Source organism: Sylvia atricapilla, chromosome 1, assembly GCF_009819655.1.
Source record: "Sylvia atricapilla isolate bSylAtr1 chromosome 1, bSylAtr1.pri, whole genome shotgun sequence".
NCBI lineage: Eukaryota > Metazoa > Chordata > Aves > Passeriformes > Sylviidae > Sylvia > Sylvia atricapilla.
In genome coordinates this window covers 18,498,712-18,517,837 of record NC_089140.1, presented here as the reverse complement: position 1 = coordinate 18,517,837, position 19,126 = coordinate 18,498,712, and the positions used below count along the sequence as shown (strand labels likewise).

General features: G+C 36.1%; 1 protein-coding gene across 5 annotated transcripts in view; it reads left to right on the top strand.

The window, feature by feature from the left end:
* Positions 1-19,126, top strand: part of MLLT10 (MLLT10 histone lysine methyltransferase DOT1L cofactor) — a 130,532-nt gene that overhangs the window by 93,512 nt on the left and 17,894 nt on the right. For all 5 annotated transcript variants that reach the window (XM_066316343.1, XM_066316353.1, XM_066316335.1 and 2 more), the window contains 2 exons: positions 2,337-2,515; positions 18,080-18,197. In XM_066316343.1, coding sequence (XP_066172440.1) covers positions 2,337-2,515; positions 18,080-18,197 — 297 coding nt within the window. The remainder of the gene's footprint in view (positions 1-2,336; positions 2,516-18,079; positions 18,198-19,126) is intronic.

The following is a 19,126-nucleotide window of genomic DNA, read 5'->3' as shown; positions in this document are numbered from 1 at the left end:
GTGTGCTGATAGGTCATATTTGTCCTGTATTTTGCGACAGCAACAAATAGTGCTTTTGATACTACTACAACTGGCAACAAGTATTAGCTATCTCATTCCACTGGCAAACCAGTTTGCTGCTTTTCTTTCTTTTGAAATATTCTTTTGCCTGTGATTTCATAACTATCTGCTTGTATTCCAGAATTTTATTTTTAAGAGGAAGAATAAACCTTATCATTAAAATAGAAGTAGCAGAATCTCTGCAGTTATTAATTATGTAAGATTTTTAAAAATTAAGAATAAAAAATCTATAATAGCTTTAAAATTTTGGAGCTGTTTTCCCTTTCTGGCAAAATATCCTTAATTTTTAGTACTTGTCTCTCACCAAAAATTTTGTTTTCTCCTCTCATTGCTGTTGATGTTTTATGAGAGCGATAGTGCTTGTGGTGATGAGCTCTTATGGTTTACTCACAGGTGTTGTGATATTTCATTATTTTTATTCTTAAAATTTATGGTTCCTGAAGCCTGATAATTCATGAGAATCTCATATTTACAAGAAGGTTTGTATATTTAATTATTTTACTGCTTTCAGAAAACAAAGGGTCAAATCTCGTCCTTTTTATTGATTTGAAACTGTTGATTTAAAAGCAAATTGAAAAATCTTTCAAGAACCTGGGTTATATTTCAGTTTTTGTGGTTATGTAACATTTAAGAGTAGACTCAGTAGCAAGGCTGTTTGTTAATCATGTTCATTTTGGTGGTGTGTAGGGATGAATTGGAGCAGGATCCATAAAATGTGCTGTCTAGTTAGATGATCCAGCTAGAACTGGAAAAAGATCATGGCAAAATGAATGCTTCAAGGATTTTAACTATTAATAAGGCGGTTACTGTAGGTTTTGGGGATGATGACCAAAAACAAGCCAAGAGGGGGAGGTGTGCTAAATGGAAAACGATATGAAGGTCAGTAGGAAAGCAAAGCAGGTATGGAATTTTTCTCTGATGAAGAGACTGGGGAGAAGATAAGTCCCTAACCTTGGCTAGGCAGGAAAAAAGTGTTGTCGCGATGTGTCTTCAGCTGCTTTTTCGTATCTTCTTTCTCTAGTGGGTCTGGCTGAGTCTTTCTTCCATTTTTCTTGACAGTCAATAGAGTCAGGGAATTTAAGATGCATCAGTGTTTGCATATTATGTGTGGGTTTGGATGATGTTAGTCTCCCTTGACTGCCTGTGCTCAGAGGGATATCTGGGTGGCAAGTGGTGTTTTAACATTGCGTATCTTCTTACTGTCACTGCCTTCTTCAAATCATTATTTGTATGAGTGACAAACTAGCTCCACCCTTTGCCTTCTAACTGGCATTTCAGTTCTGTTGCTTTTTTTGATCTAACCATGTTCATTCTACTTCTGTTTACTCCCTGTGGCACTCTTCCTCTAACTGCAGTTCAGTGCTACCATGCTTGATATTCCTTGGCCAGCTGACAGCTCACTTATCTAATGCACGTGGAGCCTAACGGTTTCATAGACAGGTACTACTTCTTGTCCTGGGCTTCTGGTCAGTAGGGTTTTTTTTCCCAACCTCTATAATGAACTTTACCCTGCATGTAGATGAACAGAAGTAATGGCTTCACAGAGGGGTGTGAATTCTTCCTGTTTAAATTGCTAACTTACAAGTCTGATGTTAATGTGTTTAGTCATTTATTTGTTGGCTGTTCTAGCAGAAATGTTACTCAAGCATTCCTATAGATCATGGATGGAATTATAGTTCGTGAATAAATGAAATACCACCAGTTCTATCGGCAAATCTGAGTACCTTGTCCTCAGACTTGCTGTCGATATTTTTTTGAAAAAGTACAAGCAATTATTAGTTGCCAAAATTACAGTTTTGAACAAATGTATGTTGTTTAGTAACATTTTCTTTAAAGTTAAAAAGTATTTTTTCCATTTGTATGGTGTGTGTTTAGTTATATAGCCTGATACTTCGTTCTTTACTTAACAGTAATACATTGAAAGAACAAACTCTGATAGCAGACTTAGTTGAAGGCAGGCATTTTAGCCAAAAATTCTGCCACTGTTAATATTTGAGCAGTTTGTAATGCACATAAATATTTGATGTATCACACATGTTTGACAAAAACTTAAAAGCGAATCAATCTGTGTTCCCTGAACTGTAGAATGTTAAATGATGAGAGCACTTGTATCAATCAGCATGGTTAGAATTTCTACACAGGAGCTTTCTGCATTACGTATTAAGTGATCTTGTTTGTCTTGATTAATTTTCTACTGCACATTTACATGGTTACTAGTAAACAGAGGGAGGGGGAGAGAGAAAGATGCATGTAATCGTTTTTGTAATTTTTTTCAGGTATTTTTAGCAGCAATGATGTAGCAGTATCATTTCCAAATGCAGTATCTGGCTCAGGATCTAGCACTCCCGTTTCCAGTTCTCATTTACCTCAGCAGGCTTCAGGCCACTTGCAGCAAGTGGGAGCTCTATCACCTTCAACTGCGCCTTCTATAACTACTGTTGTTGCTGCAACTCAGGTAAACTATCACAAGAGTTTAAGAGAGAAAATCATGTTACTGACCTGCTTAATTCCAATGTTAAAAGAAACCATAATTTTTTTTTGAAAATTGGTTAATAAACATTATGTTTGTTGTGAAATGTTGTAGTGGCTGAAGTTCCCCATAGTATTACATATTCTTAATTTGAAGAGCACATAGGTTCTTTTTTAAATATAGTCTGAGGAAGTGCTTATTATTAATAACTGTATTATGACTAGTAGCACAAATGCTGGTTGCAGTCCATCAGTGTTCTAACCAATGTTTTATCAGAACATAAGAAAAGATTTTAAAAAGTAAAGTATGTAACATTTTCCATGTTTAACGCAAAAACAATGGTATCAGTTAAAGAGTGGTTTGTTTGAGAGATTTAACTAATGGACAACAAGCCCTGGCAAAGAGATGGCCAAGGCTGACATGTTGGTAACAAATTAATGTTGACATGTATGTTACAGTTTTGTATTTGAAAAGTCATGCAAATGAAGATCCATAGTTCATGTTTGATGGTGAAGGAATAAGGGAGGTATGGGAGAGGTGCAGAAGGGTGCCATCGTTGAGGTATTGAACCAGAAAAAATACCTTTATGATAGCATTTTGTATGAATTTAAGTTGGACAAGATTACATTTATCAAGATAAGAGAGTACGAAGTTATAGTTGCAGAAAGTCACCATGATTACTGTTGAAGTATGAAGGAATACTGCAATATACATGATGATTTTATACTCCTTGTTTCTTGCATTTTTCATTTTCTGATGGGAATCTCTCTTAAAATGAATGTATCGAATATATATATTTTTGTGTACTTATAAGGAATGAACTTGTAATTTATCTGCAGTGATCTAAGACACTAATCTAAGTGGATCTAAACATGAAAAAAATCAAGCGTAGTGTCTGTGTGTGCTGAAGCAGGTGGATAGCAGAAATACTGTGTGAAGACCAACACAGATTGCATTTCAATAGCAAACAGCAATTTGTTCTTATAGGTGGCAGTTCATTTTTTACATCATTCTTCTGGACTGATTTTTCTAAAGAAATAAGGTGGTTTCACCCAAAATTGAATCGTACCTCTTTTGCACAAATTGATAGAAACTACTTTAAAGAAATCAATTAAAAATTAGGTACTTTAGGAAGTTCTTTTTTTTTTTTTTTTTTTTTTTTTTTTTTTTTTTTTTTTTTCCATTTCCAAAGATCATTACGAACTCTAACTCACTGACAGCACTTAAATTGAACAGTTTGGAATTCAGGGGAGGGGTTGTGAAATAGTTTAGTAGCAGGTTAAAAGTTTTTTAAAAAACCCAAGTAAGTTAATGCTTAGTTTTCACAGAGGAGAGGTTTGCCATCAGAGTCTTGGGAAAGTGTGGCTTTTTGTGCAGCTCAACATATTCTTAAATGGTCTGGGGAAAGGAGGAGAAGGAACACATACCCAAGTTTGCCGATTATGCTGGATTATGCAGTGGGCCATTATGAAGATCAGCTGTCAAAAACTGCTGAAAGACCGCAACCAGCCTGTGTTGACAAGGTGGTAAGAGGGCAAATAAAATCAATGTTAAAGGGAAAGGACAGTTTCTATTCAAAACAGATTCGTACATGCCAAAAGAGGTACAAGAAGAGCCATGGCAGTGAACAATGGCAAAGAACATCTTTATAAGGAGTGAGTAAATAGTAAGGGACTTGTGGCTTCAAAAAGAGACACTGAGATGGGATAAGACAAAGGTCTGTAAAATCAATTGACATGGAGAGGTTAAATAAGCGAGAGTTGTGCACCATCGCTTCTTTTTGTTAACCTCTGTCAGAAAATAAACAGATTGAAGAAACAGTTGGACAAAACCCGTATTTTATGAGTTAGTAAGAGAAACGCCATAATATATTTTTCCCTCTTGTCACAAAAAAGGAGAAATATACTCTGGGAGATGGACCTTCTCTTACTGTTTCGCTGAACTAGAGAGCCCTCCATAGGTTAACTGCATAAAATTCCTGTCCTTCCTTTGCCTTTGTTTCTTGTGAGTTGCCTTGGGTGCTTTCTCTTTTTTTCTCATCCCCTTAGAAGCAAAGGAGTTGTGTATCTTGCCTCACTACCAAACTTGTTCTCAAGTGGTCATAGGTTTACTTCTCAGGATCTTATTCACATGTACTACCATTTAAAGAGTCTTGGGTTTGAGGTACACAGGGAGATTGAAATTGTGAGTTTTGGTTGACAGCCATAAAGGTGAGCTCCTGTATTTGAATTAACAAAGTCCTCCACTGCTTCAGTGAGTTTTCTTTCAGTGCATAAGGTCCTTACTTCCTTGGGGAGATTCAGCCAGGAGAGTCTGGTTTGGTATGCAGGTGTTCTCCCCTTGAAGCAACCTTTTTTTTTTTTTTTTTTTAAATCTCTTCCCCTACCCCCCACCCCCTTCCCATTTAGCATAAATGACTGATTAGATGTCAAGGGTTAGGGTTTACCTACCTACTTCTGCAAAGTCCCATCAGAGTGCTGTCTGCTTACTGGGCTCTTGTGGATGTATTCTCAATGTTTACCCACCTCTTCACCATGGAAGTCTTCAAATACCAGTGTGGCAGTTTGTTTCTTGTGTAGTGTACTGATTTAAAGAAAATCATCATCCTAGGTTATAAGATAAGGTAAGCTTGCACCTTTTTAGCAGGAAAAAAGTACTAGTTAAAAAATTAGGTTTTACTTAAACTGTTAAGATAGTTAAGAGAGCAAGTATGACCAAATCTTGTCTGCTCACTTACTCAGTCTGTAGTAGATGTGCTGTTGGAATAGTGCTAAAACTTGGAATAGCATCAAAAGGTGCACTGCCAAGGTGCATCCTGTAAGACTTCAGCTGGTTAAGTCTCTGTTGGGCATTTGTAGTTACGATTTTGGAGACATCATAAATTTGTTAATTTTTCAAGGATTTTTCCATGTCTTTTTTTAAAGGATGTTAAGCAATTCTAAAGAGAAGGTCTTGGGAAAAAAATATGTTCCCATAGAATTAGTCACAGAATTAGCTGATACATTCAGACTAGAATGGAATGATAGGCATCTAAGGCAGAAAATTTTGTTCATAGCAATAAAAAGTCTTGCAAACAGTTAAAAGCAACTGCCCTAAATTAGTAATACTATTATTAAAAACTGCTATTAAATTAATATTACTTAAAATGATAAAACAACTTCTGTTATTTTTAATAACTTAGAGGTCTGTATAAAACTTCGGTGATTAAAATCCCAAAGTACTGTTTTTGCCTTCAACAACTAAGCAAAACTGTTTTTAAAGCTTAAAAAAACTCACAACTTGAAAATCCTGGATTTTGAGTTTTCATTCTGTTGACTAGTACAATAGTTTCCATACTGTGGTTTTTGTTTGTTTGTTAAGACAAAAACACAGTATGGGTCTTTTTACAATCTCCTTTTCTGCCTCATTTTCTTTTCTCTCATGCCACTCATAATTTTTATTCCAAACAAATAAATCCAGAAGACATTATGAACTTGTGTTCCATGCTATGCCGTGACTGGTTTGAAGTGCTGGTGTTCCTCACCAGGTGGGAACCAGTGGACTAGTAAAAATGCCACTTACTGGAAATGCAGATTATTTTGCATGCTTTTCTTTTTTTATATGTCTTGGGCATAGACTCAGGTTACACTGCTTAATTCAATAAGGTTTTATTAGTTAACAATGCATATAACAGTTGAAAAATGTAGTAAAAAAGGGGTACAGTCCACACAGCTATTTTCTCCTGGTTTTCCATTAATTGGTGCTCTTGACATGGTTGTGGGTACTGCCTATTTCATATGTAACAGCAAATTGCTGTATCCCAAACTTGTGTCATTTCTCTCAAAAGTGTGTCTTTAACTTTCATGTAGTTTTTGGTATGTGCTCTGTTACTGAGAAAAATCACTGTCTTCCATTTGGATTTTGAATATCATCTTAACTTTCCACTATTTAGCCAGGTCATGAGTTGCACCACAAATATTTCCTATGAGTTATTTCGTAAATATTTCATAACTGTGTGCTTCATAGTTATAACAAAAATGTTTGTTAGCCTGTTATGCTGTTCTATAACAATTTGCTGTACTGCTCTTTCTGATAAGCTATTCTTAATTATTAACATGTTCATAAAAGAAGCGGTGATCTGGGTGCCTCGGTATCTTCTGGTGTTGTACAGCAGGATTTGGTTTTATTCATTTAGTACTGTATAATTGAATGTTTGCTACTTTGGTTGGAATTGAGATTGAAAATGCTTGAGCTGTGTGTTCTTTTTGATGACTTACATTAGTGAAATTACCCTTCTAGAGCTTTGTGGCCAATTGTTTCTGGGGTCCCCAGGTGCTGAATGCAGAATCAAACTGCAGAATTGGAAGTAAAGGCTTTTGACTGGGCTTTCTTCAGTCATTGATTGTTAAAGCCATTTAATGCTTCACACTGTATTGCTTTCAAGAAAAAAAAATGTATTTAAGTGTCTTGTAATCTCATTTCAATAGTGCTTTTAGTGGGAGTGGAAATGGCATGCAGTAGTTTGCTTAAATACACAGTCTTTTACTTTAAAAATCTGTAGCTCATCGAATTTTGGGGTTAGTATTGTATGATCCAGTAAAGTATGATCTTTACATTATAGTAATCTCAGTTCATTGAGAAATTGTAAGGATTTTTTTTATTTTGAAAATTCAATATCAGATTTTCAGTTTGATTTTTACTTTTTTTTTTTTAATTCTCCTGTGTGATGGTATCTCTGCTCTTCGTGACTGTAATAAGTGCATCTTCAATTTCAAGCAGTATGGCACATACTTGTTACTAACCTCTTCTAAAGATACAATCCAGAATATTTTCTTATGTTGGATTGTGGGGTTTTTTGGGTTGTGGTGTTGCGGTGTGGTGGTGTTTTTTTGGGGGGTTGTGGGTTTGGTTTTGAGTGGGTTTTTTTTTTTTTTTTTTTTTTTTTTTTGTATTTTTTTTTGTTTTGTTTTTTGTTTTTTTCCCCTGCTGCTAGATTTTTTTTTCTTTTCTAAGAGTTTTTTTCCTCTGCAGCTTCTGTTTTATTTTCTTCCTGGATTCCCAGCTCTTGCTTTATGCACTGTGCTTCCTTTACCACAGAGGCAGATAATGAAGAGGGAAAAGGACAAGAAGTATCTGTAACAGCGTTCTTGCACAGAGATAGGGAAACTGAATAGTTGCTGTTTGTTATTCTTTACATCCAGGATTTGTTTGTGATGGGATGATAGGTCCACTTCAAGGTAGTGTAATGAACTACCGCCTCCAGGGTGCAGATGTGGTAATCGGGAAGGTAGGTGCTGCTGAGCAGTTGCAATTCTGAGTGAAAGAAGTTTGCTTTTTATCACTTCCATTGTCCCTTCCAAAGTTCCTTTGGCTTTACTTCCATTAGGAGCAGTACAAAAGCAGCGGGGTTTTCTTTAGCATTCATATAGAGGTGGTTATCCTCCTTTGTCTGATGGAGCTTCTAGAAGGAGATAAGGCTTATTTTTTTTTTCCAGTAGATTTGGAGTTATTTGTTAACAGCAGAAGAATGTGAAAGCTAAGGAATCCTGGGATCCATTCTGAATGTAGGGCATGTGATGTGTCAGATGCATCTGTCCTGTGGTATTTATTTTCTCATTTTCTGAATTAATCTAGTCCCTAATTTTGGATCTTTGTATTCCCCTGCTCCTTCTCTAAATTACTAGTCTACACTATTTTTGGCTTCCTGATTTAGTGGGTTTTTTCCTTGTCATAGTTTAAGTCTGCTCATCATTTTGCACGCTATCAAGGGAACTTTCTTATCCTTTTTATTTTATATTCTGGTACTCGTGGGAAAATAAATGAAAAGACAGGAAATAGGAACTCTATTCTTAGTTTTTGTTCCTTTCAACAGAGAAGTTAGGAACAGTTTTGGGAGGAATCTTATTTATACCTTCCACAATGGGGGTGGAATTATGAAGGAACTTCATAGTACATCTTAAACATGTAGATGTTCCTTTGCTGAAAATTGAAGTTGAGAGGGGGTTTTGCAAGTCTGCAGGAGGGGGAGTTTGAGCATTTTCATGGGACAGTAAAATGCACTTACCTGATTGGTATTGCTTCCAGGTTTACAGTTGTAACCTCAAATTATGGATACTGCATTATTAAATTCAGTATGGGCAAGAAAGATACACCTTTGTCCACTTTGTTTCCCATTCTTTAGAGAAACATGCCCTGTTTCCTGCTTGCTTGAAATTGTGGTTTTTTTTAAATACAATATTCAACACAAAGTAACTGTGAGGAAGGAAAGAAGGAAAGCGTCAGGTTAAGCATCTGAAGTTTGCTAGAGCTGGGCTGACAGCAGTGTTTTAAGGGACAGTTCTGGGCCGTGCTCCCTGTGGATACTCTACAAAATGGCAGGTCTATCAGCTATCAGTGTTTAATCAAATTTCCTTTGGTGAGTAGAATAAATACATGGGGAAAAAAAAGCCAAGCTGTCCTCAGTTCTAGGACTTGAACCTGTGACAGATTTGACCTGCGTTAGATTGTTGGCTGCTTAAGTGAATTTCCGGCTCTGCTCCCAAAGATGCACATCTCAACCATATGTAAGTGAAGAGCTGGTGTAATACTCCTGTAGACACCTTTGGATCAGAACATCTTAAAACTAGAGACTTTGATATGACCTCAACAAACTTATTAAAGCAATAATCCTTTATTTTTGCGGTACGAAGGAACTTAGCATGATTATATTAAACTGCATTAGACATGTAATTAGAGATGACTTCCAGAACTTAAGAAGAACTTCACTCTCTTTTTACATATTTTTCATGCCATTTCCTGAAGTCTGTTCCTTAACATAGAAATCACTGAGATACTGAATGCTCTAAGAGCTCTTAGGAAGTCAGCTTTCAGGAAGTCCAGAGTACAGATGGTGTAGAATTCTACTGCATATTTGGTGGGTGCTTTGTGGTGAAACCTCTCACCTCTTAGTAGTTAGTCCTTAAGTTAAAACATAGACAGCAATTATGACAATACGTTAATATATTGCTAAATTTCTCCAAAACAAGTAAGTTAGTTCATTTTTTAAGTTCGGTTTATACATTGTCATATACTGTATGTTACTGGTTTGGGGAGAGGGTGTTGTTTGTTGGGGGTTGGTGGTTTTTTTGTATTTTAGGGGGTTTTGTTTTGTTTTGTTTGTATTACCTTTAATATGAATGATAGTTTAAAAGAGACTAATAAAAGATCTGGAGATAATGATGTTATGTGGTCTAAGCAGCATGCTTCCAGAAAAAGGAAATTAGATCCTTACTGTGGTACTAGAATTCTCTAATCAATAGAAATGCTGGATACATGAAAACCAATTAACATACTTTATGTTACTATCAAAACACCTCTTGATGATAAAGTCTTTTGAAAGAGACTCCTGCCCACTGGGTCAAAGGTAAAATATCAACATGCATCACAGACTGTTTGGATGCTGAAATTATTTGGTTTTCCTCATCGTATAACTTAAAAGATACAAAAGGAAATCTCAGCACATCGAGGACAAAAAGAAATTCTTAACAGAGTATGTTGCTCATCTTTGGGACTCACTGCCACAGGAAACTGTCAGTGTTTCTTGATTTGGAAAGTGTGCTAAATGCATCCCTCAGTATGTTGTAGACGGAGAGGTTTGATACTGTGATGTAGGCTGTCAGTGAAAAACAGAGAATTTCCTTCCAAATCTGTTAAATCATATTTGTGTCGCAGCCACTTAAATTTTAGTCTTGAAAAATTTGAAAGAACTGTACTAGTAAAAGTTTTCCCATCAGTATTGTCTTGTATGTCACTTAAAAGCTGTTTTAATTTTTAGGTACTTCTGGGCAAAATGGGTAAAACTGTAATTTTCTTTTCATGCAGTCTTACTGAGGATTTTTGGGGTGGGGGAGGAGAAGAGTAGCAAGGAGGAAGAATTTACAGCCAGAGGGAAAATTCCTTCTAACATGTGACTCAACTAGAAGAACAAAGGAATCATAGTTGCAAGTAATCTAGTATTTAGCCCAATGAAAATCTTGTTTTCCTCTTGCTTCAGAAAGCTTGTCTTCGTGTAGACTTGTGCAGTATAGAGGTAGTCTGAAAGGCGCTTGCGAGGTTTTGCACAGTGCCGCATGCTGAGACAACTGCATCAATGTTTCGCTCTAGCAATAAATGTTTTCTGCCTTCAAGCTGAAGCTTATTTAGCTTGGCTTATCTAGTGCTGCTGTAGCAACCATCAGTCTCCAGGCAACTGAGGCACATTGACCTCTTCATTGAACTGAGTGTAGCACTACTTCAATTTAGCTGCCTGAGACAATAATAATGGTGTTGAATGTAAAAAGTGTGAAATTTTCTAGTTTGTATGCAATGGAAATAATAAAAATGTTTGGATGAAACAATGTTTAGGTCTAACTTGAAAAAGATTTCAGGTATGCGCGGTGTGTGTTGGTTGCTGAGGCAGTGGCCTTATAGGCCTTATATAAAGGTTGAGAATCTTGCAAGCATTTTTGCACAGCAGCAGTTCAGCTGCTGAAGGTGTTTGTTTCATCACTTAAATAGCAAAGACTGTTGGTATTTAGATAGCTAAAATGTCCGTGCTTGTGAATAAGTAACTAATTCTTTATTATTACTCTTTTTGAAATTATAGATTATCTTTTCTATTAGATCCAATATTTACCATATTGGAAGTGTCTGGCTTTCTTTGGAATAGTAGTATGAAGAAATTCCTCTATGGATATACTGAGTTTGTTTCCTAATAAAGCCATTTTTTCTGCTAGTCAATGTGAGAGTGAAATTGAGATTCCTCATATATAGATTAAAGTTCTTGGGCAAGATACTGCTTCCTTGTCCATGTAGAGCACATACAGTTTAAGTTTTGTGAAGATAGATTATGGAAACGATTGAGCAACCAACTTAAGGTGAAAGGGCTTTGTGTTGAAGCGATGGCTCTGTTTTCAGTTAGGTCTGTGGAGGAATCCCAGGGTCTTATCTCTTCAAAGCCTCCTGTAAAAAACAACCCAAAACCTGCAACAAAACAAAATCCCCAAACAAAAAAACCAACGAAACAAAAACCACCTCTTAATGAGGTGGAATTCTAGTAAGTTTTTGTTAGTCTTGTTTTTATGGCTGGTATATAAATAAATATTAATTGCTTAAAAATTTGTATTTTATATTAGTTAGTTAACATGAAAGAGAGGAGCGAAGTGGTAGTACAGTTGAGGTTATAGTGTTTTCACATTATTGGAAGATAGGCCTTCTATCCATGTTGTTTTTAATGACTTTATATGCCCTTGTTGTACACTGGGCAGAGGTATAAATTAGTTTCTGTAGGTGTGCCATTAATTTTTCATTTTGCCTTTCAAATCCCACTGTGTTTCCCAGTTGAATTCATTCATGCCTTCCTTGGAAAATGCTTGACTGCTGGTGTTTGAATGCTAGATGGTTTCATTTAATTGAAGGATTTATTTGTATGTTTAATCGAAACAATTGATTCTCAAAGACAGTATTTGATTATTAGCTTGTTCATAAACTAGAGTGTTCATTACAGCTAGAAGTTCAAAGGATATTTTTTTTTTTGCTGCAGACAGAAAAAGTAGTAGTAATGTGAATCTTGAGTCCACGGAATGATGTCACAAATACAGTTTTCCTGACAGATTTAAATAATGACAATTTGTACGCTTGTATTTAATATTCTTTTTCTTTTTGAATGAAAAGCTGCTCTTCTAAGACATCATAAACCCTTTTTCTGCTTTTATTTTAACGTTTCCAGCCTCCGCATTATACTTTCCAGTTAATTCTTTTATTTCAGCCAGGTGGCGAAAACATTTTTTGTGCAATTGGGCCTTGATTATCTGTTCTAAAACATTCCCAAACTTTCAAGGGCTTCCCAGGCTTTCAAGGGCTTAGATGGTAATGGTGGCAGTATGGGGTAGGGCTATCTATTCAATCTCAGTGTTGTTTTCATAGAATGAATGTGTAAAAAACTGTGGTGGATGTTAGTGTTTGATTTGCATTGGCGATTGCTGTAGCAGGTGAGGTGAGGTTTGCTGTAAAAATTCACTCTGATTCCAGTCATCAGTAGTGCTGTAGGTTGTTTTAGTCAAATGGTCAATATTGTTTGCTTCAAATTCAGTTACATTCAACTTAAGACAGCCAAAACATATATTAAAAAGAGGTAAATCAAAGTATCAGTTTGTTTAAAATGTATTAATAGTAATTATCATACTACAGATTAATATTGTTTTGTGTTGTGCTAATTGTTTTGAAAAGTCAGTTGATAATTTTTGGAAGAAATGTGAGAATCGTGTTTTGTTAAGGATTTTCTGTGTTGTCTTCCATTTAAGTTTCTTGTCATATGGAAAAATAAACAGAAATTTAGATTTTTGTTTCTCCATTGGAAACAAGGTCTTGGTAAGCATTCTGAGATATCTAAGCAAAGTCTGTTTTTGTGGTGAAAACTTTGAAGGGTTGTGTCACAGGAAGTGATGCATGAGAAGGTGTGGATGTGGCAGGACTCCTCTGTATTGTATTGTCAGTTGTGCTGTGCCCCCCCTTGTGTGGGTGTGCTCTGCCATCCCAAGGGGCAGCTGACCATTCCCGGGAGAAGAGTGAGGATGGCTATTGGTGGGTCCCTCACCTCTTCTAAATGCAGTTAAAGGTTGTTCCGTAAGTATTGACAGAATAAAAGGAGGTAATAGCATATTCTTCCAATTGCCTTTAATATCCAAGCAAAGGCCTTAAAAATTCTAGAGATAAAAATAATATTTCTTCACTTGCCCAAGTTAAGGTAGGAAACACAAGGCAGGGTTGTTTCTGCTGCTGTCTCTTGATAGGCAGCTCTTTTCTCCTATCAAGAAATGAAAATATTTTTTATATGCACATTGTATTTTTATTATAATTATGTGCATAGAATTAATATGTTAATTTTTAATCTTACTTAATTTCAATGTGGGTTTTAATTAATTAATTGTTCCGATAAATGTTGCTTGCCATAGCCCAAAATGCATCAGCTTAAGATGTCTTCTAGGTGAAGTAAACTGATGCTAACTCTTGGTCCTGTGCTTGAATTTCCTTCCAATTTCATGAAGCTAAACATGCATAGAAAGTGTTTGTAACATCTCAGAAGGGTAGCAGGACATTTTGCAGAAAATTTACCTTTAAATTTAATCTGCATCAAAATTTTTATATGATTTCAGTAGTAGTTGGCCGTAAGTAGTTGTTAGTGGTATATCTAATGCTCTTTATTTCTTGACTTTGTATTAGTAGGAGCAAGGGGGAGTTCTGCACTTCATATCACAACATCATGCTGTGATGAATAACCTGGCATGACTGGTAAATGGTGTGACCCCAACCACAGGAACAATGATATGTTTATATTTTAAACAAGAAATAAAATTAACCTTTGAAATTATTTTTGACAAATAAATATTGGAGGAAATAGGCAATTAGGTAATGTGTCACTAATTGTAAAGCCTTATGATGATATAATACAAAGCTACAATATAGCAATGACAGTTTTTAAAGCAGAGGGGGAAAGGGGTGTTGATTGGGTATAAAGTGATTAAGAAGCTGTGTTGGAATTGGTTGGTCTGGCCATCCTTGTTGCCCTATCAGGAAAGGAAGAGAGTTCAGTAATGGTTTAACTACAATTAAATCCCACCCCTTTCTTTGTGGAAACTCAACTGTAGGCATTTTAGCATTAGCCTAAACAATAGTTTTGAATATGTTAAGCCTCTAACAATTAGGGAGCAGTTTGGGGCATTGAATAATGTGGAATGATGCAATTGAACCTGACAGCTTCAACAGTCAGCCTACTCATGGGACCCAAAAGTTGTTCACACTTGGTTTCATCTCTCATCACACGCTGAGTATTAAAACCTTACTGGTGCGGAGCTGAGACAGAAATGAGGCCTCTTATTAGAAAATATTTCATTGCATAAAACTTGAAAGGAATGGGAGAAAAGGCATGTTCAAAGAGTCTCAAAGTTTTGAGACTCAATCTGATTGCATACAGCTAAGTATTGTCTCATTTTTCTCCCCTTTGTTTTTTTTTCTGGTGAAAGAACATGTTTTGATTGAAGAGACTACTTTCCCTGGAAATTTCAGATAGGAGTAAATGTTCAGATATGAATGCTCTGGAAACTTCATAGTCACACTGTTAAATACTATCCTGGCATCATGCAAACAAATATAAAACTATTCTAAATATTTTGGAGGACATCTATATATATGAGTTAAATGTAGGTAACTTGCAAGTCTTGTTCTTTAATTAGAAGAATATGCTTATACTTTCTCCCTTGCTGTAGAGGAAGTATTTTTGAACATCAATCAAATATCAGTCATTTCTTACTGCACGTGGGCATTCTCTGAATTACAGTGCATCGTCCTTATGTGCTGCTCTGCTGCTTATGGCTGTACTGATTTATTGAACATGCCATAAAGGAAAGCAGTGCGTTGTATACCTCTAGATGGGCTTAAATCCTTCTGCTAAAATATTTTCAGGAAAATTTGCTGCCTTTTCAAAATAAATACTTAGTAGTCTTGGGTTTTTATTAGTTCATACATTTTGATCATGTATTGTGTTGAGTGTTTAAACAGAAACAGTTGAAATAAAGAATAATACAGCCTTAAAAGTTCTGCATTTTAGAACATGTGTCAGTCCTGTGACCTTAATATGTATTGACAGGATGATTGCGCATTTTTAATAAATGCTTGCTACAGCTTGTTTCAACTGTGAGTGAAACATGAAGCTCCTACTTCACCTTTAAATAATGTAGCACTCCTCCACCTTCTCTACTTCCTTGTCAGATGAAGTTGTCACATATATAAGAAAGCTTCACAAATCATTATTCTTGTCATTTTACATTGCCATTTTTAAAAAAGTATTTTCAAAGTTTTTTTTTTTAATTTGCCTTCAGTTTACTTGAACAAATTCCTTGTGTCTTTTTGCTTTAAGAGTTGCATAGTATGCAGGATGGCATTGGAACTTGTATAAGAACACCTTTTCTATTATTTTAAAATGCAAACGGGGTAACGTTTAAGGTGAAACCATTACTTGTGAAAAAACACAAGTTCTTAGATATTGTTTAAATCCTGCTAAGTCTTTTGATCTGTTATATCAACCCACTTAGCAAACGTTTAATTCCTTTGATGTCTTCTGTTTTGTGGTGTAGATAGTTAACTCAACAAACTTAAGCAACTCCCTTCAAGATACTTAAATACTTTCAGAAGGTTCTTAAAGCTATTTGTGCATGTTTCAATCAAATAAACGTGTATTCCCCTTGCTGATTATAGCTACCCTGTCATCATAAATTAATGTATAGCTGCTATTGCACAGTTTTAAGCAGTCTTGCAGTGAATTACATGGACTGAGAGCTAAGTATAGAAGCTTCTGTGTAAAATGTGAGCAGTACATACACTTTCTGGAATTAAACTAAATCTTTTAGGAAAATATTGTAAAACTAAACAGAAATAAGACCTGGTGTTTGGTGTTTAAAACCTGCCCCCACCCTACCCCTGAAACTGTAAGTAGAACTTGTGACATCATATAAACTTCCATTTTCCTAGTCTGGTCTTTTAGATACAGCTGAATGATAGTCCTGGTTGAATCTCTTAATACTCCATTCTGTAAGGCTTTATCAGTGAAAGGATTTGACTGAAGTTTGTTTGGTTTTGAGGGGAAAACAGCTGAAGGCTGCTAGGAACAGCAATAGTTAAGTTGGAACTGCCCTATGGGCATTTTTTTACGGAAAATAGCTGGGGCTGTGCAGTGTTGCTGCCTTCTGCTGCCTTGGTCAGTGTCGCAGTACTAATAAGTATTGTATTTCTGGAAGCTGTTGTACCTGGGTAGCTGGAAATGCCTGCATTATTGTTAAGACTTAAAAATAATTCAGATTAATTCTACTGAAGATTCTTTAAAATTCTTTAAAAAAACCCAACAAACAACCAGAAGAAGTAAGAGCCATATTTGAAGTGACACTGTGGTTCCAAGTCTAGCAATCTTGCATGTACCTGTGAACTGAAAAGTGAATGAACCCCTGATCATTGCAAGCAATTACTTGTGGCTTTTTCTAACTTTGTGACAGTAGAGGAATGTAAATATCAGGCACAATTTCTCACCAGTATATAGTAAATAAAGCATCATTGAAAACAGTTGTGTGAATTCATAAAAGTCCATTCATCAAGTTTAATACATTGGCAGAAAGCCAAAAGTTAATGGTTGTGTGTGATTCTTTCCAGAGACATAGTTTATACTCCGTAATATTTTGCTGTAATAACCAGTATGTTTCCCCTGTCTCTTGTGTGCAGTTATGCATGTCAAAATGTCCCACAAATTGAGTTCCTTACTGTTCACCTTCTTTTTTCATTTTTTCAAAAAAAGTTTAATTTGTAAAGGTTGTTTACATTTTCTTAGAAGATTAATTTTAAAACCCGTGATCACACAGGTTTGTGTATATTTGATTCTAATGCTCCCCCACCCCCCCCGCAATCTTTTCTTTGTTCTGAAATAATTTTTTTATCAGGTAGGAAAATGCCTTTAAAATAAGCAGCCGTGCTTTTATTTCTTTGATTGTCTGTCTCTGCCACTTAGCATTTGACACAAATCTTTTTTTCTTCGAAAGGGAAAAAGCATAAGCAGCCAAGGAAGAAGGTATTTTTATTGCATTGGATTATGCAAGATTTTGGCCAGCCTCCTTAGCTTCATCTGTTTAAGGGTTCATTTTCGCTTGTTTGGCACAAGTCCCAGCAGAGACCTTCAGAATTGTGGTTAGCAACATGAATGAACACAAACTTTGGGAGCTCTTCAATAAGTAGAGCTGGCCAACTGCCAAAAATACAGTTCCTTATATGGGGTCAGGGCAAAGCTGTGGTTCCCAGAGCCCCCTATTGTATAGAAAACATACTTGTAATGGCTGTTTGCGTTCTTTAAAATAAAAACAAAACAAAACAAAAAAACACCAGGCTTCCAAGTCTATCAAAATAGGAAGTAACAAAATACTGTGCACGTTTTACTAATGATGGAGTCGAGCAAAGGAAATATGGCTCTGTGTAGTTAAACTATAGAGCTGAAAGTTGGACCTTTTGACCTCCACAGCCGGCTTGTGATGTAAGGAACCCAAGCATTTGTGAGACATCTGTTGTCTACCTGCCCTTATTTTGTAAATGGTTTAATAAGATTAAATAATTAGTAGGATAACCACATGGTCGCCATGCTACTAAGTCCTAGCATTGAGCGCATACTTCAGGATCGCAAGGAAGTCTGCCCGTGCTGCAAACTGTGGTTGTTCTAAAATGCACTTTAGGTATTTTTAATATTTGCTACAGTACTTTTTTATTAGGAGGGTTTTCTTTGATTAGAAAATCTTGCCAACCACAAATACAACACGCTTTAAAACCTGATCTGTTTTTGAAGTGCTGCAATTCTATTTCTGTACTCACAAATAGAAAACATTTTTTTTCTTTCAAATACATTCTTTTAAAAAGCATTCAACTTTCAAAAATAATAAATGTGCATTAACAAGGCTTCTGTAAAATACATTTAGCATTTTTTCCCGTTATGAAAAAAGGATTTAAGTTTTAATTGGTTTCTTGCAGGCAAACACCCTACCTGGATCTTCTCTCAGTCTGCCTCCATCTCACATGTACGGCAATAGGCTGAATCCAAATTCAGCCATGGCAGCACTTATAGCTCAGTCTGAAAACAGCCAAGCAGGTAAGCTTCCTCTGCCGGTGCAAATGTGCAGCTTCACAAAACTCCTTGTTTTTAAAAAGGTTGTTAAATTGTATTTTTGATTTCTGCTCAACTTTTGGTTATTAAATGTCTGTAGAAAGTTGTTCTGTGTTGGAAGTAAATTCTCAGTTGTTCTGTGGAACAGCGCGGGTTTTCTTCCCCCTTTTTTCCCTCGGTGTGTGAAATGTAAATGTTTAAGCAGAGCCATCAGCAGGCAGGAATGCACCAGTGTCTCTTGTGACTCCTGTGATTGATGCGCTCAGTTCCCAGCTCTTTGCAGCCCGAGTGACACAGCTCTGGGTTTTGTCGTGAATAGTTGAAACCTTTATTTGCATAATTCATGAAATTGCATTACATACAAGTTCGTGTGAAAGAGATCCCGTTAGAGAACTTGTGCAGCATTTAATAATCTTGTGAATATTTACCGATTGGCATTTGGTACCGTGGGCTCTCCGCTGCGGTTTTAATGAGCCGCTGGCTTTGCTTTGTTTCATTCCCTCCGTAAGGATTTGTTGACATGTCGTAGTAGTCATGCCTGTTTGGGGGAAGGGAATGAGTTTAGCAGTTTACCAAGAATGGATCAGTCATGTCTTTGCCCTCCAAGGGGTCGGAGGTCGCTTGACTCAGAATAGGGGGAGGGCAACCTTGAAGGGGGCAGATAGGGTTATTTTATTGAGAGGCCATAGGGAAAATAACCCTTTTGAGTCCTTCCAAGCAAAACGTTTTCGTATATTTAATGAGGCCTTTTTTGTTTGTTTTACTACCTTTTTAGCAAGGGGCTTTCCTATACTCTGCTTATAAATAGGAATTAGTGAATTATACGCTTTCATAAAGTTTTCAGTAAATTTGCAGAATAATGCACGCTTGTTAGATGGCAGCAGTAAGTTTAATACGTTATATATTTTATGAGT